Here is a 23,280-nt window from a genome sequence, read left to right as displayed (position 1 = left end):
TCACCAACTGGATGTCGCAGACGCTGCCCTCGCTCGTGGGGCTCAACGGCACCGTATCCCGCGCCGGCGCCTCCGAGAAAATCGTGAGTGGCCGCTGCGCAGGGGGCGCTCCCGGGGGGCGTGGTGCCCGAGCGCCGCCGCTGCAGCCCCCGGGGGCCCCCGCCCCACAGTCTCCTGGCCCCGGGGCGCCCACCGGGGGCTGGGGGCTGAGGGCTGGACGTGGAAGCGAAGGAGCCCCGGGACCCTCAGCCACCTCCGCGCGGTTCATTATTGTTATTATTCTTATTTCTTATTATTAGTGGGCAGGGTCCGAGTGGCAAGAATGTACTAGGCTCGCTCCCGCCCAGCGAGGAGACGGCGAGGGTCCGGGATGAGTGGGGCAGAGCGGTAGGGTAGATTCGGGCGGCTGGGAGGGACCCTACCTCTGAATGGGGTCTTCGAGCGTTTCCACTCCTATTTGTGTCTCCGGGTCTCTGAGTTAGTCCCGCGTCTGCCTGTCTGTCTCTCTGTCCCTCTGCCTGTTCCTTTTCCTCTGGTTTGCTTCTCTAGTTCTGTCTCTCTCGGTCTCTCTTTCTCTCTGTTGCTGTCTCTGACTTTGTATCTCTTTTTGTCTGTCTCTCTTTTTCTCTCCGCCCTCCTCCCCCAGCGTCTTCCTCCTCATTACCTGCCTCACCATGTGCTGAATATTTATTCCTATAACTTGCCCTCTCTAGGAGTTAGAAGGGTCTCGGGCTGGGGCAGGGGCCGACGCTGCCCCCTGAAGCTCCAGTATTGTCCCCTCCCCCATGCCATCCCATCTATCATCATCCTCCAGCTTTCCTGCCACAGATCTGAGGAGTTGGAGGGAGAGGAACGCAGTCGGGGGGGTTACTAGTGACGGTCCTGGAGTCCTGAGGAGAGGGAAGGAGGCATCTTCCATAGCCAGCTTCCCTCAACCTCCTCCCGATATGCCCCGCCCACCCGTCCCCTCTTCAGTCTGTTTGCGAGACTCCTCCCCTTTGGAGCTGGGATACGTGGGCTCCCTCTCCTGCTGGATGTTTCCCCAACTTGGCCAGCTCCCCTGTTCAGCCCCCGGTGTCCACCACACCGCTTCCTTCTCTCACCTCGCTGAAGGAAAGGGGTATCTACTCCTAGGGATTGCAGGCAAGTGGAGAAAGGGTGCGACGCACTGTGCCAGGCATTGCCCAGCCAGCCCCCAGGGAGAAATGGCGCTGGGCTTGGCACAGGTGAGGGCTTTCAGTCCGGATTCTTAGACTTGAAGCCAATGTGTGAAAGTGTCTTTCTGTGTGTCTAAGAGTATGTCGGATGTGTCTGTCTGTGCACGAGTTTCCGTGTGCTGTGGGAGTATGTGAGAGTGGGGTATGAGAAGTTTATGTGCTTTGCCAGCATGAGGGTCCAAGTGTGTCTTCCGACTGTGAGTTTGTGCCTGAGTGAGCGTGTCTGAATGTGGGTGCATCGAAGTATGTATCTGCAGTTGTATGTCCCTGACTATGGGTTTGTGTTATGTGACAGTGCGTACGCACATGCGTTTGTTCGTACGAGTCTGAGACATCCGTCTTGCTGCTGCCTTCCGAGGGGCAAGAAAGATGTCTCACTGAAATCAGAAGCCAGATTCCCCTCCCCCACCACCTAAGGAGTGTGAGTTTGTGTAAATGTGTGTATGTATTATGTGCAGCATATGGTGTGTAAATGAGAGCACATGGTGTGTCTGAGGAATGTATACATAAGTGTGTAAGAGTATGTCTCTCAGTTATGTTTTTGTGTATGCCTGTTATCTGTGCAAATATATACATATACGTGTGAGTGTATTGTGTGCATAAAAGTATAGACATGTATGTCTTTAAAAGCATATGCATATATGTGGAAGCATGTATCTGTGAATGATGTGTGTGCCTGCCTTGTATTATATGCATGTGGGTGGATTCCGTGTGTGTACCATGTGTTTTCTGTAAGTTTGAGTGTGTGTGTGTGTGTATGTGTGTGTGTGTGTGTGTGTGTGTGAGTACCCAAACAGGCCTGGTCTCCACTCCGGCCCATCTGTAGCTAACAGTGCCTTGACCAACGCGTCCATGAAATGGCTCGCTGAAAGCTAAGAGCCCTGGCATCCCTCAGTCTAACTAAGCCTTGCCAGAAGGTCTCTATGGAGTGATATGCCAAGGGACTCAGACTGAGACCTGGAAGGGGATGTGACATGTGGGTGTTCTAGAAGGGTTTTGGGAGTCTGACTGACCCAGGAGGAATCCAGACGTTCCCCACACTTGCCCTATGACTTGCTCTTAACTCTGGGCCAGTGTCTTCATCACTGAACTGCAGTTTCTTCATCTAGAAAATGGGCATGATAATTCCTACCTCACAGAACTGATGTGGGTAACAGAGATCTACTGTCCAGCTCCCCATCCACCTATCCTTCCATCCACCCATCCACCCATCTCTTTATCCTTCTGTCCATCTCTCTACCCATCTCACTATCCACCTCTCCATCTATCTTCTTATCCAGCTATTATCCATCATTTGTCTCTCCATCTATCCTTCCATTCATCTGTCCTTCCACCCATCTCTATCCATGCATCCACATATCCCTGCATTCATCCATTATCTATCATCCAGCCATCTTTCCTCTATCCTCTATGTATTCATCTTTCCATCCATCCATCTCTATCCATTCATCTTTCAATACATCTTATTTAGTCAACAAAACTATTGAGTGCCTCCTCTATGTCAAGCATGTATATGCTTGAAAGCCCCGGCTCAGTGCCGCACATAATAGATGCTCAGTTAGTGATAGCACTCTGAGTCACACATATCTGGTTTGAATTCTGGCCTTGCAATTTGCTAACATTATGACCTTGGGGAAATTATTTAATCTCTCCAAGCTTCAATATCCTCATTATTCAAGGAGAGTTTAGAGTCCTGATTAGTGTAGGATCCACAAGGACATCTGTGTTTTGCTCACTACTGAACCCTAAGGCCTGATTACAAATATTTGTCAAGTGACTGAATCAACAATCACATCTTCACAAGACCATGATTTCCACCTTCAAATGAAAACAAATGGCTGAGTACATAGTACGTGCTCAGTAAGGAGAGTTACTTTGCTTGCCATTGTAGCCGCTTGGAGGCCTGGAATAAATATTTGTCAAGTATCTAAATCAATAATCCACCTCCCTAAAGATTGGGAAGAACAAATGGAAGTGACCAGACACACGGAAGGTGCTCAGTAAGGAGGCGTTGTAAGAAGGTGTAGAATGCCAACGCGGGTTAGCTGACAGGTTCAGGAACCCAGTAGCGAGAATTCCCAGTCACGAGGCAGAAGGTTGGGTGCTGGTGTTTGGCTTAATAAAGGACCTCAGTGGTGAGGTGTGGGGGCTGCTGAGCCCAGACCATCTGGCCATTCTTGTCTCTGGCTCCTCCTCCCTGCTCTGATGCAGAGGAGCAGTGTAGCATTCTAAGAGATTCTAGGAGATGGTGTTACAGACCACCCCTGGAAAGGAGTGGGGAGGAAGCCGCCACCGCTCCTACCTTTGGCCAACTCCCAGCCATAAAACATCTCTGTGGGATGGAATGGCTCCTCACCTGGGGGTCATAAATCCAGAACCAGACTAAAAGCTGTCAGCCCCATTGCTAGCAGCTGCCGTCATTAAGGGGCCTGAAGTGAGTTACCTGCCTCTTATATGTTGTCTTTGCTCACCCCCTCATCCTTAAGGGCTGGAGAGAAGAAAGGGGAAGTGGAGGAGGGGTATTCTGTTCGTGGAGGACCCTCTTCCCCTCGGGAGTAATGGGAGGGGCTGAGCAGCTATCAGCAAAAGGCTCTTTGAAGACTTTCCTGTGAAGAACCAGTGCGTAGAATCCATGTCTTTTCTTGACAGTTTTCTAGGGGAAAAGGCCTCAGATACTTCGTATCAGTAAAGAGAGGCGGAGTTATGCCGGGTAACGAGCAGCCCCTCTCTCAGTCGTTTAACACAGCACTGTGTCCATAGTTGGCTGGGGAGCTCTGTCCATGGTGGTTACTTAGGGATCCAGAACGATAGAGGCTCTTTGGTGACATGATCTTTCAGACAGGAAAAGGAGGGTACAGCAAACCCTTCTCCCCCGCCCCCAGCTCCTAAAGCCTTGCCCTGGAGGTGACACATGTTACGTTTGCTCATATTTCATTGGTCAACGGAAGTCACATGGCATGCCTAACCTCAAAGAGGGTGAGAAGTGTGGTCCTACCATGACCCGGATGGAGAGGCGTGGTCAGGTATGTGAGAACAGCCCTAAACACTGCCCCACCCTACTGATCCCTCCTCCTTTTATCCTAAGTGACACAAACTCTCTTAGAGGATATCTCCAATCATTGATTCGCCTACTATGTGCCAGGCACTACTCTATGAATTAAGGATATAACAGTGAGCAAAATAGATATCCTTGTCCTCATGGAGCTGACATTCTAGGGCAGGGATGGGGAGAAAAGGCCCTGAGGTGGCAATATGCTTGGAAGAATGTTGGAGAAACAGGAAACCAGTGTGGCTGCAGCAGGGTGAGCATGGGGGGAGAGCAAGAGGGGGCGAGGGTGGGGAGGTGGTGGGAGCCACATCGCGTTCGGGATGGAGGGGACCGCGTAGGAATTTTAGATCTAACTAGTAGCTCCTCCTGCATTCCCTGTCCTCCTTTCGAGCTTTCTTTTCTCGATTGCACTTTTAACTTCTAATATACTCTGTTCAGTTGACTTATTTATCTTGTTGTCTGATTCTCCTCATTATAATGTCAGCTCCATGAGGACAGGGATTTTTTAAAAATCAATTTTTGTTGACTGTTGAAGCTCCAGTGCCTAGCCCAGGGCCTAGCACACAGTAAGTGTCCAATACATACTTGTTAAGTGAATAAATGGGGTGTTAAGGAGGGTTCTGAGCAGAGGAGGTGCGGGACTTGACTCAGGCGTTCATTTTCCCTCTGGCCCCCATGGGAAGGGCAGACTGGAGGAAGTGAGGGCAGGAGCTAGGAGACCAGAGAGGAGGAGACGGCACTGGTCCAGGTGAGTGATTATGGGGGCCGGACCAGGGTGGGGGCCAAGGAGGTGAAGAGTAGGTCTGTTGCGGATTTGACCACACCTGCCATATTCACCTGCTCCCAATTGTGGACTTACAGCTTCTGCTCAAATACCTTAAAGTGTGAGGAAATATTTATCAGGTACCTACTTTATGAGGAAGGGTCCTAGACTGTGGAATAGAAAGATGAATAATGCCCCCAACTCCAATCAGAGCGCAGTCTCATCAACAGTACTTGTGACAAGACGTGGTACGCGTGATGATAGGGATGTTTCTGGAGTGTTATGGGGGCACAGAGGAAGGGCACTGAAACAAGCTGGGATGCCACAGGGTTTCTTGGAGATGGTGATGCCCGAACTGTGTCTTAAAGTCGAGAAGGAATGGGCCGGACGAAGACAGAGCAAGGACCCTCCAGAAGGAAGGAATAGCATAGACAAAGGCTCAGGCGAGGAGCACCCCGGTGGGCAGAGAGACTGCAAGCAATTCAAGAGTTGCTGGAGACTTACATGCCAGGTTGGGAGGAGTGTGGAAGTGGCCTGAGGGTCCATGTGATGAAGGGATTTGGCTTGAGGTGCCTATACTTCATTCTGATTGTCAAAGGTTGGGAGACTTGGAGGGGTTTGGAGCAGGAAAGGAATAAGAGGCTGCTCTGCATTTTTCAATAGACCTGTGTTAGAAAATCCTTCTAGGTTTCGAGAGTGAAATCTGTCCCCTTTAAACTTTTGCCCACCTTGCTTGCACCAAATCTGAACTCCTTACCCTGGCCCAACTCGTTGAGCCTCAGTTTCTTCATTTATAAAGTAGGGATCATAGCGGGATGTACCTTATAGCGTTGTGGTTAGCGGTGTGCCTGACAGCTGGAAGGTGCCTGTAAAGGTCAGCTATTGTTGTTATCACCATTATCGTTACAAAGCCCCACCCGCCTGAGTCTCAGCTCTTGGACCATTCATCTGCCACTCACTGCTCTTCTTGTTCCTGCCTCTGGAACTTGCACTTGCTGTGCCATCCTCAGGGAACACGCTTCCCTCAGTTCTTCCTCTAGCCAGCTCCTCCTCAGGTTCCAGTTCAGATGTCAGAGACCTGCCCTGACCACCTCAGCTAACATGCCCCTGCTCTATGATTTGAACCTGTTCTGTCTTCTGCCTGGTACTCATAATTATCTGAAATCATCTTGGTAATTGTTTGTTTATTACCAACAGAATGGAAGTGTTATGTGAGCAAAAACGTTGTCCCTGTAGTTTATTACTGGGATCGTCTCACTTCAAGCAGTAGGGATTTTCTGAATGGTCTCAGTTCTGCCCCAGAGACCACTGCCCTTTCTTCCTCCCAGCGACACCTCTGAGCCTTGATGAGTTTTTCTGTGATCCCTGAGTCTTCTGCCATGGCTCGGAAGCATCTGTTTCTTAAAGCATTATTTTCGTGTTCTTGTTTCTCAATGCTTCTCTGTTTGAATGGACGTCCGGAAAATGCGCACATTGCCAACTTCGATTCCACAAAAAGGTATGGAGTGGTCTTGCCACAAAGAGCAGAACAGTCATCCCCGACTAGCGATGGCTGAGCTCCTCTATGTGCCAAGCTCTGTGCTGGGGGCTGAGGATTCAGCAGTGAACAAGAGAGACTCAGTCTCTCTCCTCATGAAGCTTCATAGGGAGATGTAGTGAGTGTGGGATGGTGCAGATGGCTGTATAATTACAGTGGTAAGGACAACAGAGAAGATGTGCAGCCCGGAAAACGTGCCGTGGGGAAGGGGTGGTCCATGAAGCCTTCCCTGAGGAGATGACATTTGCCCTGAGACATGAAGGGTGAGTAAGAGTTGGGCAAAGGCAGAGCTGGTAAAGTGGAGGGAGAGAGGCCGGGAGAGAGTGTGTGAACGTGTTGGGGTGGGTCGGCAGGTGATGTGTTTGAGGATCTGGTGAGGTAGGAAGGAGCCTTAGCCCACTGGGGGTTGCTGAGCACCTCCCTGGACCTGGGCTGCCCCAAGTTTGATGCCAACATATAGAAATGGCTTGAGGTGTAGCCTTTGCTCCAACCAGTCAGAACCACAGACAGCGGTCAAGGCAAGATGGTCTGGACTGCTTGAGTGTGGCTAAAACTGGCTTCCTCCTCTTCCAGAAGAAAGCCCTCGTTTCTGCCTCTTGGTGCCTTTAATGCCCCCAGCATCCTGCTCACCTCTGGCCCTAGGCGGCTGATGCCTCTTTGTGAAGCTCCAGTGGGGAGCAGCTGCTGAAGCTGGGCGTGGGAGAAAAGCAGCCATCTGGGGGAGGCCCGGGCGCTTTGAGAGCTTGATGTGGGGTTGGATGTGTTTGTGTGTGGGAGTGAAGAGTCTGCCACCAGGACACCCAGGGGGCCAAGCTGGTTCCCAGTCCTTGTCTCTGTCTCAGCCTTGACACCTCTATTTTTAAACTCTTGTCTTTTAAGAGTCAGTCAGTCTCTCTCTGTCTCTCTCTCTCTCTGTCTCTCTCTCCACCCCTCTCCTCACCCCCTCTCTCTTATCTTTGTTTCATTATCTTTTTTCCTTTTCTTTGTCTTAACTGTGTACCCACAACACATAGTAGACATTCAATAAATGTTTGCTGAGTGAATATTGATGATTCTCTCTCCATCTGCCTCTCTTTGTCTCTGTCATACTGTCCATCTTCTCTCTACCTCTGTCTTGTCTCTGTGTCTTTGAGTCTATTTTATTGTCTCTGTTGTGTGTCTTTGCCACTTTCTCCGTCTATGTGTCTCTCTCGACTCTGACTCTGTCATTTCCGTCTTTTGGTGTCTCTATCTCTTTCATCTCTGTCTCTCAGTACATCTGTCTGTCTCCCTGAGATTCTGTTTCCATATTGTCAGAGTTGCTACATCACAGTCTAGGACCCTGACAGGGTAGGGGAGAGACTAGGATTCCCAAACTTAAGAGGGCTCTTGAGATAGGACAGAGCCAGGAGCCGTGTTGGGTGCTGGCGAGATTCAGTGAGTGGTGGGGTGAGTCAGACCAGCACAAGCTTTCGAAGGCTGCAGAGAGGGTGCAGGGTGTCTGGATCCCTGGGGATGTTGTGGAGGAGCTTTGATGGGAGCCCAGGATGAGGGGTGGGCGGGTCCCCAAGCTCCAGGTGACTCCCTCCCCACCACCCCCATTCCCACGCCCCCCTGCAGCCCAGGAGGGTGTCCCTCTAGGACCCAGCCACCGGTCCCAGCACCAGATCCAAGATGGAACAGCTGTCTGGGCTGCAGCTGCAGAAGCTCATTTTGAACAAGGGAAATGATTGCAGGAGTGATTGGAGGAGGGAGAGCAAAGGGGAGGGTGGCAAGGGCCAAAAAGAATCAGGCTTGATTGTTGCCGCTGCCGCAGTGGGTGGTTTGCCCAGGAGATGGGAGACCAGGCGAGGCAAGAAAAGGCAGAGAGAGGTCTGTCTGCCCAGCCTTGGGTCCATCTGTCCCCACTTCTGGTCTCCCTTGTCGTGAAGTTTCTCCGCCTGTGTCTCCCTCTCCCTGTATTTCTGACTCTGCCTGTGGCGCTCGGTCTCCCTGTTGCCTGCTGTCCTGCCTCCTGCCCTGTGTTTCAGTTTCCTCCATCTCTCTGCCTGGATCTCTGTGCATCTCTGAGCCTCCGCGCTTGTTCCTTGGTGCTGCCATCATCAGAAGCATAGCTAAGGTTCAAGCAGCCTTTTGAATGGCTTTGTCTTTTTCTTATCATTTCTGCGATAATCGGGCTGGAGACAGAGATGTCAAATCCCAGGAAATGATGAGATCATGTCCTTCAGGAAAGGTATATTTACAAAGATATCTCAATTAGGACTAATTAATTAAGCGAGCTGCTCTTCCCCTGCCCTCTTCCCCACCCTGTGGTCCCACAGCCTCCTGGGAGAGAACCAGCCAATGGGTGGATGGCAGTCTGGTGCTCAGACCGTGTCTCAATGTTTAATTTATAACAACCTTCTCTCCAAGCCCCGTCAATCCATCTGGAAGGGGCAGGGACTGGAAGCCTGCTCCCCCTGTCCCCCCCGAGCATGCTAGGGTATGTGTGTATATGTTGGAGCCTGCCCTGCGTGTCAGGGCAGGTCGTAGCATGTTTGATCATGTCACGGGATGTCTCTGTAGCAAGCATGCTCCTTTGTGTAAGGAGAGTCTGGTGGCCACTGGGCACATCTGAGCCCATGGACATGTTGGAGCAGGTCAGGGTGTGTCTCTCGTGGAGGGAATGTCTGAGCCTGGAACGCTTGATGGGAGCATCTCTCCTCAAGAGCATGGAAGGTATGTCTTGCAGGTCCCCTGGCCAGGACAGTGGAGGTATGATAATATCCGCAGCTTCCAGGAGGAACTGGTCGTATCCCCTATCTCCCATTTCCCGTCCCCGCTGCCACCTCCCGCTGCACACTCTGAATCTCCCCAGCCCCTCCAGCACTGGTGGATCAGGAGGGTTGAGTTTCAGCTCTTGGTGCACTATGCACTCCTCCGTCCTGGGTAGCATCCCTCCCCAGTGCACAGCTTCAGGGTCCCAGTTTCCCCTTGCTATAGTCTTACCAGGTCCTTTAGGATTACTTCTCAGCCTCACCTCTGCCTGCCCCTTTGCACCCCACACAGAGGAGTTATCAGTGCTGAGGGAAGACATTGCTTCTCAAATTATACTTTCTAGTTTATGAAACCCTCAGTATAATGCTCAGCCTGGAGCCCTCAGTAGTCTGACAAAAGGGTGATTAAGTCTTCACATAAAGACAGGTTTGATGATGCAACTCTCGGTGTAATGTCCACCAAGGTGATGCAGATGTCAGTATAATGACAAATCTGGTGACGCAGCCCTTAGTATGATGCCAGGGTAGTGTTGGGGCCATAAACATATCTCAAAATGTGACTTTGGTTCTGTGGACAGGCACTGGCTGGGACATTTGGTGCAGTGAGAAAGAAGGGGAATTTGCTCATTCTGGTGAGTGCATTCTCTGGCTAGTCCAAGAGGCCAGGACTCCCTACGCCTGCTGAGCAAGGCTGGGTTCATTAGCCCTTGTAAGTGCCATGTGACCTCAGCAGGACACCAGGCTTATTAGTAAAGCATAAATTCTGCAGGAATATTTCAGGACTGACTGCAATACTAATGAGTTAGTTGAGGAGACCTCAGAGGGCAGCTGACGGAATGTACACAGATGTCACTTTCTGTTAAGAGTGTAGGAATGTTTGCACATATAGCTGATGGACACCCATAGACTTGGAGAATTATACATGGAAGGGCGTGGGGGTTTTTGAATGGACTCTGATGTATAACATGTCTGTGGCTTCTATATAGACATGTACACGTGTGTATGGCTGTCCAGAATAGCACAGAGAGGGCCATGAGTATTTACAGGGAGATGTTCATCTGTGTAATGGATCTCTGTGTATCTCTGGCAGAGTTGTTTGTGGTTATAGGCAATGTGCATTTACATACATGGCTATAGGGCGGCACATGGACATGAACGCTCAAGGAGAGAGGCAAATCGACACAGATACGTCATCGTGCATGTATCAAGACTGACTTGTGGGCTCGTGAATTGTATATAGAGTATATGGGAATAGAATGCTGTGAACATGTCTAAATGAAGGGAATATTCATGGCCACGGGCGACCGTGCAAGAGGCACATACATATTCTTGCACTTTTCCTGATGCATACATCTAGGTTTACGTGAACATGCACCTATGTGTGTGGCTAGTCACAGATGTGTCCACATGTTCCATATGTGTCCAGAAGGATGCTTACAGATGCCTGTGGATAAACATGGAAGTCCACAGATAGTCACAGAACCCCAGTGCTCCAATACCTACATGCCACTATTTTAGGACATAAGTGACCAAATCCCCTCATATTCCCTGGGTTCTTGGCAAAGTGAGATTTCAAAACCAGCAAGAGTGGCCTCAGAACTGCCCAGGCCCTTTTTGGAGAACCATGGAGGGGAAGTAAAGAGTCCCATGGGTGCCTGGGTGACCCAGTAATGCCATCTGGGAATACAGAGCTCTGAGCCCAGCCTCACTCACCAGGTTGTCTTAGCTGAGATTGTCCTCTGTTGAAGCCTCCCTCCCATCAGAGCTAACTGTGGCAGCCAGTGCTCAGAAATGGCTTAGCATGGTCCCCAGCACAGGGAAAAGCCCAGTGCCTGGTAGGGACTATTGTTATCGTCTAGTAGAATCGTTATTACCGTTGTGAATGTTCTTGAGATGCAGAGAGATCCTGGTCCTTTGTGTCTAGTTTTCCAGCCTTTCCTCTCATCCCCCTGCCTGTCCTGGTGTCCACCCTGGTGTCTCTTCAGCCTTCCAGCTTCATCTGTTTCTCTGCTACTCTCACTTGAGAGTCAGTCTTTGACAGCCTTGGTTTCCTCTCTCACCAGGGGGCTCTTTCCTGACATCTCTGTTCATTCTCATTTGCGTCCAAGCATCACAGTTCTGGTCTGTCTGCCTGGGGGTGGGGAGGGGGTGTCGGAGAGTCTGTTTGGAATAGAAAGACCCCTACAGTGACCCAGTGAAATAGGAGCTTCATGCCATGAATGCAGGGAATCTCACAAAACCCAACAGCTGAGGCTCCGGGCACTTGGAAAGCCACCATTCACTCGTTTCTCAATTCATTTAGCAAATATTTATCATGTACCTACTATACACCATGTAGATGAGATAGGCAAGATGCTTGCTCTCATGCAGCTGACATTTTAGTGGGCAGATACCAGTAACCAACAAACAAGTGAGAAATTATCATCCAGTAATAACACTGTGCAAAGAGCTAAACCAGGGCAATGGATAGTGGTGGAGGTGGGGCTGCTTTGGATTTAGGAGCAGGTCTCCACTTTCCTGTCTCCCCCACTCTGAGGGCCCATTGTCTCTGCACCCCTCACTCCAGCCTGCCTGTGACTCTGGGTTTCTGCAGCACTGGTCCCCCACACACCTTCAGCTCCATAGCCCCACGTTCCAGTTCCATCTCCCTGGACTGGAGAATGTGCCTCTGTCATCCTGTGTCGGGAATCCACTTGTCCATTTCACTGAGACTGGACACCTTTGGTACCTGAGAACGTGGTTATGGAGGTTTCACTCTCGGGAGGGATTTACGGGTAGGAGCATTCTCTTGGAAGGGGCACAGGGAGGAGAGGCAACGACAGACGTCCTCACTTACTAATTCATCCACTCACTTGACAAACTGGTTGAATGCCTAGAGTCTCAAGCACTGTCATAGATGCTGAGACACAGCTGTGAATATGATGGGTTTTACCTCCATTTTGTGTTGTGTATTTATACTGGAGACACAATAAACATGTAAGCAAATAAATAAACACGCTTGTTTTGGAAAGATAAGTGCTGTAAAGAAAATAACAAGAAGACGTGAAAGAAAGTGACTGGGAAACCTTTTGTTGGGACATTGGGGTACGCTCTCTGGAGAGGTGGCTTATTCCCTAGCTTTTTTGAGATATAATAGATGTATAACATTGTGTAAGTGTAAGGTGTGCAATGAAACGATTTGGTACATGTGCGTTCTGCAGAATGATGACCACATTAGGGTTAGTTAGCACCTCCATCTCCTCACATAGTTACCTCTGTGGGAGGAGGGAGGACATTTCAGATCTACTCTCTTAGCATCTTCCCAGTATATAGTACAATATTTTTAACTGTAGTCACCATGCTGTACATTACATCCCCAGAACTTACTCATCTTATAACTGTTTGGGGAGGTGACATGTGAGCAGAGACCTGACAGATGAGGAGTCGGCTATGGAAAGGACAGGAGAGGGACATTCTGGGAGAGGAGACTGCAAATGCAAATGTCCCTGATGCAGAAATGAGCTCGGTGCCATCTGGAAAGAGAGGACCTGGGTGGCTGGAAAGGAGGAGGGCATGAGGTTGTACAGGCTGGCAGGGGCCTCACAGGCCAGAATGAGTTGTTGGTTTTTCTTCTAAACGCAGTGAGAAGCCGCTGGATGTGTTGCGGTGGGGAGGAGCGCCGTGATCTCGTTCCCATTGTTTGAAGATCTCTCTAAGTTCTGTGATGGGGAACGGATTCCAGGGAGAGAGGGTGGAAGCAGGGAGATCAAGAAGGAGGTGACTGCAATAGTCCAAGCAAAAGCCAGTGGTGGTTGAGCCTGGATAGCAGCACCTGGAATGGTGAGCAATGGGCAGATTTGGCTCATGTCTTTGTAGTAGAGCCATCAGGACTTGCTGATGGATTAGATGTGAGGAGCGAGAGAAGGAAAAGAACAGAGAAATGGAGTGGTAGCTAGAAAGAAGCACGAAGGCCAAGGGAGGTTTTCTAAAATACCCCTGGAGGGATGACTAGAGCAGACCAAGTGTCAGCTCGGTCACCCTGCCTCTTAATAGCCAAAAAGAAATAATGGCCTGAACCCCTTCCATGCTCCATGGAAGGCCAGTGTTTCCCCAAGATTTCCCCCCTCCCCGGGGGGCCATATTCTCTTGCTCATCTCTGCCTCCAACTTTCTGCTTCTGCTGATTATTACTCCCCGTTTGGCATCTGTTGCCCTTCTGTCTCTGCTGTGATCTTTATCTGCACTGAGAGCTTAGACCTACACTCTACAGTGCACATCCTACAGAGGAGGTGATAGAGAGCCTCGGATGCCAGGGCAAGTCACTTGAACTTGATCCTGAAAGCAGTGGGGGCCACTTACCTATCCATGTATTTAGTCAACAAGTACTTTTGAGGACCTATTACGTGCCCATCACAAGAGATAAGATGGTGAGCCCAGAACACAGGAGTGCATGAAGCCGCCTTCAAAATGAGAGACAGATATGATCAAATGTTCACAAATAGATATAAATGGCAGCTGTGATAACAGCTTGAGGAAAAGATCCTTGGGGTTATAGGAGCTTCTAATAAGGGGATTTGATCTCAGAGGAAGTAAGAGCTGAAGCAGAGAGCACAGGTCTTCCAGGCAGAGAGAACTGCTTAGGCAAAAGCCCTGGGGTGAGAGAAAGTGTGGTCAGTGTGACAGACTAAAGAAGGCCTTGGAGGGGAATGAAAATAGAGAGGTAAGTAAAGGGCAGACCCACAGGGCCTTGGGGCTGCATTAAGGAGTTTTATCTGTATCCTAAGAATAAAGGAATTTACCAGTGAGGCTTTGGTTGGAAGGAGGATATGATCAGATGTGCATCATAAAAGTTCCCTGAGGCTCCCATGTGTAGAGTGGACTGGCAAGATAAAGAGTAGATCAAGGCAGACCAGAAAGACTTTGTGAGGGCGGTTTGGACTATTGAGTGGTGATAAAGATGGAGAACCATGCATGAATTGTAAAACTATCTAGGAGTTAAGGTCAGACTAGGTGAAGGAGTGGAAATGGGGGTGAGGATAATGCCTGGGCCTCTGAACCACAGACCTGGGGAATAGGGATGGGGACCTGTGGAGTACTGAATGAGAACTAGGTTCAACAGTTGCATTTTATTCTGAGCATGTTATGATTGAGATGCTTTTGAGACATCCAAGGGTGGGGGTCAAGGGTCAGCTGTATGTATGGATTTGGAGTTCTGAGGACATGTATGGATGCAAATGGTGATGGGAGACTTGACAAGTTTGAGAACCTTTAGAGAAAGATCGAGGTAAAGAGAGAGCCTAAGGCTGAGTCCAGAGCAGTGGTTCTCAGCCAGGAGGTGATTTTGCACCCAGGGGACATTTGGCAATGTCTGGAGATATTTTGTTGCAACCGAGAGAGGGCACAATGGGTGTCCAGGAGGAAAAAGCCAGGAATGCAGGTGAATATCCAGCCAAAATATTGCTCAGGTTGAGAAACCTGGGTCTAGAGTAACATTTAATAACTAGGTGGAGGAAGATGAATCTGCAAAGGAGATGCATTGAAGTGGGAGGGAATCATGCAAGTATGCGTGGTGGTGGCCAAGGGAAGGAAATGTATCAAGAAAGAGCAGCCAGCAGAGTCAGATCCTGCCGAGAGGTCAAGAAAGATGGCAGGCGGAAAGGCATCCGTTGGATTCAGACACACGGAGGCCATCGGTGGACTTTGCAAGGGCTGTGTTGGTGGAACAATGGGGTCAGATACCAGATAGGAATGATGGAGGAGCAAACTCAGGAAGCGAGGAAATGGAGGCAGTTGGCGTAGGCAACTAAGAAGAGGAGAAGAGAAATGGGAAACAGCTGGAAGGGGGAGTCAGGTATGGTGTCTTGTTTTTTAGTAGGAGAGACTCGAGTTCATTTGAAAACCAGTGAGAAAGTTCCGCTTGCGAGCAAGAGGTTGAACACACAAGAAAAGGACAGGATATTGCTTGTTTGAGATTCCCAAGGTAGAAGAGGATGAAAGCAAGAACAGCTGCAGGCGCCCCAAGATGAAGGGCCCCGCCTCCACTGTAACGGGAGGGCGGGCACCCCAAGATGAAGGGCCCCGCCTCCACTGTAACGGGAGGGCGGGCACCCCAAGATGAAGGGCCCCGCCTCCACTGTAACGGGAGGGCGGGGCCAGGACAGGGTGAAAGTTTGTAAATTATGACGGGGAGAAGAAGGATTTCATCTTATGGCTTTTATTTTCTCTGGGAGGTCGGGGAAGCATGGAGGAGAATGGAGAATGTTTTGAGTCTTCCTGTTCAGCTCAAATTGCCCCACGGCAGTGTGCTGGCCTTCCCCATGGCACACACCCATGAAGAAAGCCCTCTTCAAAGCCCCCTCCTGAATTCCTGGCCTAAGGTTTGGTTTCTGGGCCTAGAGAGGGCTCAAATGGGAGATATTCAGCTCCAGTATTCACGATGAGTTCTTGTAAAGGTTCCCAACTCTTAATATTAATGCCATTTGTAATAGCCCATCAAGAAAGCCTTGTAATCATCCTTGAAAAAGACCCATAAAATCTGCTTTAATGAATTTTAAATAATGACATTGGAAAAATAAAATCCCCTTACCCTCATTAATCCCAAGTCACACCAATCATTTGCAGTGGACATTCATCCAAGAGTCCTGAGCACTTGCGGGGAAGGGCTTCATGAGGGGGAGATGCTTAGGAAAAAGAAACTCTAGCTATGGGTTTCTCCCCTGATTGTGAAACTTGAGATTAGGCAAGGTGGACTCATACTGAGACAGACCCGGGGAAACTGGGTTCTGAGATAGACTGGGATCAGCTCAGGTCCCGAGACTGGGGATTAATTCAAGTCCTGGGACAGAACCGGGATATACCCCTGAGGTCTTGAGATACTCCATGGTTGACTCTGACAGACTAAGGTCAAACCCAAATCCTGGATAGACAAAGGCTGTATTTGGACCTAGGGATAGACCAAAGATAAACATGGTCCCAGGAGACCTAGGAGACCAGGACCAAATACAAGTCCTGGGTAAAGCAGGATCATAATACAAGCTTGAGATAGTCTAGGCCAGACTCAGGTCCTAGGATAGACCAGAGTTGAACCTGAGTCTTGAGATGGACCAGAGTGAAGCTCATGAGGATAGAATCAGAAAATTGACTGATCTTGAGGAAAGTGGGGCAGAATTGGTTTGCCTTGTGGGGGTCTCCCTGCTTGTTGAGCAAGTTTGCTCAAACTATTGAGTACCTCTACGATTAATTTCCCTTACAAATGATGTGGACTATCCCAGGACTAACAAAGGGAAGTGAATTTTACTTTCCAGTGCCAGGTCATCCTAGAACCCAAGTTTGAGCTAGCTCAGGCCCCTGAACCTGGAAACATGCTCAGCAGAGCTGACAGCTTGGGAATGCCCAGCATGGCCATGCCTTCATCCATGTTGGCTGTGACCACTCTGATACAGACTAGAGTGATGCCCATGCTCCACACAGGCTCACCACACACAGGGGCTCACATATTCATACCATGGCTGATATACTTGCATGGCACCATAATCCACCTGCATACCTCAAACACACAGCAACATGCTTTGCACACAACATGCACATTGACCCAGCAGCCAGACACAAATCCTTGCACACACATGCACAGAGCACATTACCATCTCACGCGAGCTCGGCCAGCCAGCACATTCAGACATAGCCTCCCACACCACGACACTTCCACATCTATAATAGTGGCCTGATTCTAGGGGCCACGGTGTTCTCTGAGAATAGTGCCCCCTGGGGTTGTGCGATGTAGCACCCTACCTTTCACATTCACTTCTTCTCACCCACATACATAGTCTTGCACACTCTTACTCATTTCTGGTATTATACACTCACATGTGTAGTTTTATACACTTGCTGATGCTCACACATGTAGGTTTATAAATGGCTACACACTCATGTGTGTTCTTGGCTGCACAAACAGACCTGCCACACAGCCATCTCATACACTCACAGGCTCTGTGCTAGCCAGTGTAGGCGAGGGTGTGCTGCATAACACATATTCCCCCAAGTCTCAGTGGATTAGTGCAACCAAATGAGCTATTGCTCATGCTACATGCAGGTTGGCAGGGGTCTCTGCCCAGTGTAGTGACTCGGAGACCCCAGCCAAAGGAGGCTTCTCATCAGCACACACCTCCACAACTGCTGAGGCAAGAATATGGCTCTCTTAAAGCTGTCACCTAGAAGTCACTTCAGCTCACATGGCATTGGCCAAAAGAAGTTATGAGGCCCTATTCTGCCCAAGAGAGAACTGGAAAATTTGTGAACAGTTCTATTGACTGCCACAGTCTCTTACACATTCAGAGAATTACATACTCATATATGCAGTCCACACATGGACACTTTATTCCCTCCCATATGGACTAGTCTTTATGACCTGTTCCTCTCTGTGGGTCAAGGCAGGAGGCCACACACGCCCTCTGCCTGGTTTGCCTGCAGAGCGCCTTTGCCTTGTGGCACATCTGAGGGGTCTTCCCCTCCCTCCTGAGCTGGGGGTCCCAGGATAATGAGTTTCCAAGCCAGAGCCAGAGTCAGAGCTGAGAAAACGGCGCAGACACCTTCTCTACCCCTGGAGTGGGTGGTATTTTTCCACAGACACTGGGGAAGAATCATAATAGGCATTGGGATATCTCTGTATTGGCTGAGAACCTGCCCCATCTTGCCAGCTGTAGCTTGGAAGGGGAGCCCAGAGGGAAGAAGGCAAATCCCGAGAGACCCCTGCCTTTCACACGGCACGTCCCCGACACCACCTGGGACCTTATCCTCCTCCCAAGGCCTGTCCCACTCCTTGCTCCAGCTACTTAAATATTCCAAGGCAGGAAACTCATGAATATTTATAGTGCCCTGGCAGTGAGGGAGATAAAAAAAATTGGAATTTATGAACCAGGATACGTCTATAAATAACAGGCCTGTGGCTGATGGGGTTCTTCCCTCACCCACCACATTCCTTCAGCTGTAGCTCAAGCCCCATCCAAAGCCATGCGGAGCTACCCCTACACACACACACACACACACACACACACACACACACGCGCACGCGCGCACATGCACACGCGCACACACATGCATGTGCACACGCACACATTCATGCACGCACGCACACATCCCCACGCACACACATTCATGCACGCACACAGGTGCGCGCGCGCACGCCATGGCGAGGCCCGCAGCGCCAGCTCAAGGGGCCCACTCCCCGACCCACAGCCCGAGGGCAGCACTTCCGCACTCCGGGCCTTGTGTTCCTCGTCTGTGTAAGGGGGGTGCCGAGGTCCCCTACCTCATAGGGCAGCCATGCAGATTTTTAAGAATAACAAATGGATACCAAGTTCCTGTTGTGCACAGCAGTGAACAAAAACAGGTAAAAAAAAAAAAAATCCCGGCCTGACATTCTGGAGGGGAAGAAAGATAATATGCAAAATTAATGCTCAAACGATGTAGTGTGTTGGAAGCTGATAATGTGTGTGGGGGGGAATGATTAGTGCTGAGACACTTGTAGTTCTGACTGGGAGAGGGGGAGGTCAGGGAAATCCTCCTGAAACAATGACATTTAAGTAAAGACTCGAAGGAGGTGGAAGGACATGCGGGCAGAGGGAATAGCGCATGCAAAGACTCGAGGTAAAAGAAGCATGCTCCGGCTGTTGCAGAAACGGCGGGGAGGCCCGTGTGGCTGGAGCGCAGTGAGCGAAGGGAAGCATGGAGGAGGCGATGGCAGGGAGGTGCTCGGACCGATCTTGCTGGCCTCGTGGGAAGACTTTGGTTTTTGACCCCCAGAAAGGTGGGAGCCATGGAGAGTTCTGAGAAGAGGAAGAATGTGACCGCCGTAGGTACTCACAGGCGCCCTCTGGCTGCCCTGGTGGGAACAGACTGTGGGGTTAGAGAGTGGAGACCAGGTCAGAAGGGACTGAACTGGGGAGATAGCCGCTGAGAGGGAAAGACATGAGTAGATTCTGATTGTAAAGCTATATGAGACAGAGACAATTAAAGCCACCTCCAAATGAGTGCGTTTCAGGGATTCATTCTTTAGTTCTAGACGTGTTTATTGAGGACTGACTATGTGCCAGGCGCTGTTCTGATTTGGGAACACAGCAGTGAACAGAGTGATAATCATCCTGCCCTTGGGGAGACAGGCAAGAATCAAGATAAATTTTAACCTAGGGTCAAGGGGTAGGGAGTTTTTTTTGCAGAAAAATGCAGCTGAGAGCCTTGGAGAGTCATGGGCTACATGTGTAGACTGGGTGGACAGGGGAGAATTTGGGATGTGTTTTGAAGTGGGAGCTTCTCTCAGGTTTGGCTGACAAATTGAACATGTAGGTGGAAAGCACAGAACGTGGTGCCTGGGTGTGAATTTGAGCTTGGAAGGGACACCCACATGAATACTCCTTTACATTGAACGTTCATTGTTCCCCCCAATCTTAGGTTAGGTTCCTGAGAAGCAGAACCTGAGACGGGGACTTGGAGTGCAGGATTAGCTGGGAGTGGAGGCTAAGGGAAGCAGGCCTCAGCGGGGTAAGGGGTTGATTGATTGAGGGTGAAGTCTCAGGTAAGATCCAGGCTTGGCCTGATCCACAGGGCATGGGCCAATTTGGAAGGTAAATGGTATCGCAGAGGGGGTGGGCTTTTGCGCCCTTGCACCGATCAGTCATTGTCTGCTCCTGGGGGTGGGGGACCCCTCCCACACGTCTCCTAGGTATACTGATTCCCATAAGCCAAGGGCAGGACTCTGGAGAAGGTCACAGGTGCTGGCTGTGAGCCTCCACTCCCAGCAGCTGCGGGGCGAGTGTGCCCAGTCACTAAGGAGATCTGGGCAGAGAGCCCCAGGCTCCACCGAAGAGGGTCACAGGAGCACCAGGCATTTGTGCCAATCACAATGTGGATGTCTGACACCAGAGCCTGTTCTCAGCTCTCTCGGGATGAAAATCGGGCCAGCTTGGCACCGGGGCTCCCCTGACACAGCTGAGATCCTTTCCGGATTCATTAACTGCCGGAACCTCAGCCCTCTGCTTTCCAAACTTGCCTGGAAATTACAGAGGGAGCTGAGAGGAAGAGATGCTGTCCTGAAACAGGTCAGAATGGCTCATTTAATTCTCCATGGCCCTGTAGGAAGGCACTGCTATTATCCCCACTTTGCAGATGCGCAAACGGATGCACAGAGAAGTTAAATCACTTGCCCAAGGTCACACAGCTGAAATGTGGAGGAGCCAGAATTTGAACTCAAGTCACTAGGCTCTGGCGTGTGCAGAGCTTCAGAGCTACACTCAACTGTCTTAAACCCATGACTCCTTCAAAACCCAGAGCCCCCGCATCCACCCTGGGAGGGAGAGAAGGAAAAGAAGTGGACCTGAGAGAGTGGAACAGGTGTGTGGAAACTGGGGGGCAAGAGGTGAAATGGAGGAGTTGGAGTGTACAAGAGGTATTCATTCATTCATGTCCTAAAGATGCCCGCCTACTCTGTCCACAGTGGGAAAGAAGGAAGACCTCAGCCCTGCCCTTTTAGATCTCGCAGTTTTATAAGACACACACATTCTCACCCAAGCAACAAAGAGAATACAATCTAAGAAAACTTGTGAGAAGGAAGGGGTAGGGAACTGTGGAGACACACACCAGAGGTGGGGGACCTGTCTGTAGGGGTGGGGAAGGCTTCTTGGAGGTGGTGATGTTTATTCTGAGCCCTGAAGGATGCGTGGAGTTTGGAGAGTCCTGAGGTAGCTGGCAGGAGGCAGCAGAGAAGAAACACCAGCATCCGTACAACCCCACAGACCTGGGTTTGTAGTTCTACTTAATATATAGAGCAAGCAGCATCACCTCAAGGTTTTAAGAAAACTGTACAAATATTTATTGAGTACCTATTATGTGCCAAGTGATTTTCTAGGCATTGGAAACATGGTAGTTTCTAAGACATGAGGTCCTTGTGCATGTCTCTCCTCGTGGGTCACATATCACACCAGCCAACAAATATATACAGTATGGTTTCTGCCATGACAAATGCCAGGCAGGAAGATGAGGACTGAGAAGGGCTTCTTTAAGGAGGCAGTCACGGAAGGCTTCCCTGAGGGGGTTACTTTTCAACTTTGTTCTTAACTATGGACAAGAAAGATCTGGCATTATCAGTGTTCCTTCAAAGGCTTATTGGTGGGGACGAAACAGGGCAGTTGACATAAGCAAATGCTCCTTGAGTGTGTAGTTTGGCAGTTAAGACAACTTCAGAGAGAGTCATGTTAGCTGGTCATCTACCTGGAGTCCCTCAGATCCATTCCTCGCCTTTTCCTTGTTCTCTGTATCTGTTTTTAGGGGAGTTGACCCCTAAAAACTACATTTCCCAGGTTCCCTTACTCACCGGCTTTCTGTCAGGTTCAGCCAATGGGAGGCCGCAGTGGGAGTTTGGAGGTGGGAGAAAGACAAGGCAGGGGATTTCTCCCCGTTTCTTTGCTGCAGGCAGTGGCCTGTCTCCTCCCTGGGTCCGGCTGCCACCTGGCATCCACTCAGGAAGCCATGACCCCTGCTTGGTGACCCCGTTTTTGGGCTCTGGTCACACCCTCCTCGCATTGCCCTGCGGGCCCTACAGCTCCTTGCAGCTGCTATTCGTTGGATCATGTTACCTTCTCCACTGCCCTCTTTCAGCCCTTCTGGCTCCTTAGCATCATTTTCCCCGTATTAAATTCCCTCCATGGAACGTTAAGTATGGCCTCTGTTCCCTTAACAGACTGATGACACGTGCCACTTGACTTTTCCTCCCTGACCTTCAGTTTGTAACACCCGGACGTCTTGGAGCTGTCGTGACTTGCATGGGGACAATACTATCAGTAGCTGATCTTACACGGTTTTTATTTGTATGGTTTGAGACTGCGCAGGCAACCATTTATCCTCCAGACCAACACCAAGAGGCGAGGTCTGTTTTACGGGGAAACTGAGTCACAGTGCAGTTTGAGTCACTTGCTCAAAGTCACATGGCTAGGAGGTGGCACTAGGAGGTTCCTCGTGAACACATTGAGCATGTAAGGCGCCTGGCATATGGGCGCCACTTGGCAAGGCTGGGGATAATGATAATCATTACATGTGGAGCTGGTCCCTGGTGAGTGCCCAGGATGGAGGTGAAACTCCACCTCACATGGATGCAGGCACTGGCGGCCACAATGCACACTGATTGAAGGCCCTTCAGGGATCTGCCACCTGGAAGAACAATCCTCAGACTCCTGCTGGCTCCTGTCCCAGCCCTGGAGGAGAGGGGCAAAGGGCCCCTCACTAGTAGCTTTGGCTGGGAGCAGCTGCTCAACGCTTAGCCAGAATCGATTTCCTTTCAACTGGCCCATTTTCACTAACAAAGGGCTCCAGTGACCCAGGTGGCCATCACTGCCCCCTCCCCTCTGAGCAGAGAACGTGCCTTGAAGCCAACTGGAGCTGTTTTCTGTCTACAAGATTCATTTCTTTGACAGCTCTGGAAAACTCCTAGGATGGGCCGAGTCAGCCTGCCCACCCCCACCCTCATGCACTCACCTGGAGCTTGCTGGTGGGTGTCTCTGCTTCTGTGCTGCCTGGGCCAGTCCACCCTCCATGATTATCCAACTAAATCCTTCCCCTGCTCACACACCATTGTGGCTGAGTTGTGTCCCCCCACCCCAAATTCATATGTTGAAGTCCTCACCCCCAGGACCTCAGGATGTGACTGTATGTGGAGAGAGGACCTTGGAAGAGGTAATGAGGTTAAAATGAGGTCATTGGGGGTGGGCCCTGATCCAATATGACTGATGTCTTTATAAGAAGAGAGGATTAGGACACAGACACGCACAGAGAGAAGACCCAGTGAAGACAGGGAGGAGACAGCCATCCACAAGCCAAGGAGAGAGGCCTCAGGAGACACCAACCCTGGTGACACCTTCATCTTGGACTTCTGGCCTCCAGAATGGTGAGAAATTACATTTCTGTTGTTTAAGCTCCTCCCACCACCCACCCCCATCCCTGTCTAGGGGATTTTGTTAT

The 23,280-nt window shown here is 50.3% G+C and overlaps 1 protein-coding gene across 1 annotated transcript in view; it reads left to right on the top strand.

Moving 5' to 3' along the window:
• The first annotated feature begins 6 nt into the window (after positions 1–6).
• Positions 7–23,280, top strand: part of OLFM2 (olfactomedin 2) — a 45,017-nt gene continuing 21,743 nt past the window's right edge. The window contains exon 1 of the mRNA XM_011380239.1: positions 7–83. Coding sequence (XP_011378541.1) covers positions 12–83 — 72 coding nt within the window. The 5' untranslated portion in view covers positions 7–11. The remainder of the gene's footprint in view (positions 84–23,280) is intronic.

This window comes from Pteropus vampyrus, unplaced genomic scaffold, assembly GCF_000151845.1.
Source record: "Pteropus vampyrus isolate Shadow unplaced genomic scaffold, Pvam_2.0 Scaffold391, whole genome shotgun sequence".
Taxonomy (NCBI): Eukaryota; Metazoa; Chordata; class Mammalia; order Chiroptera; family Pteropodidae; genus Pteropus; species Pteropus vampyrus.
Note: the sequence above shows the minus strand (reverse complement) of the source record. Positions and strands in the feature narration are given on the sequence as shown.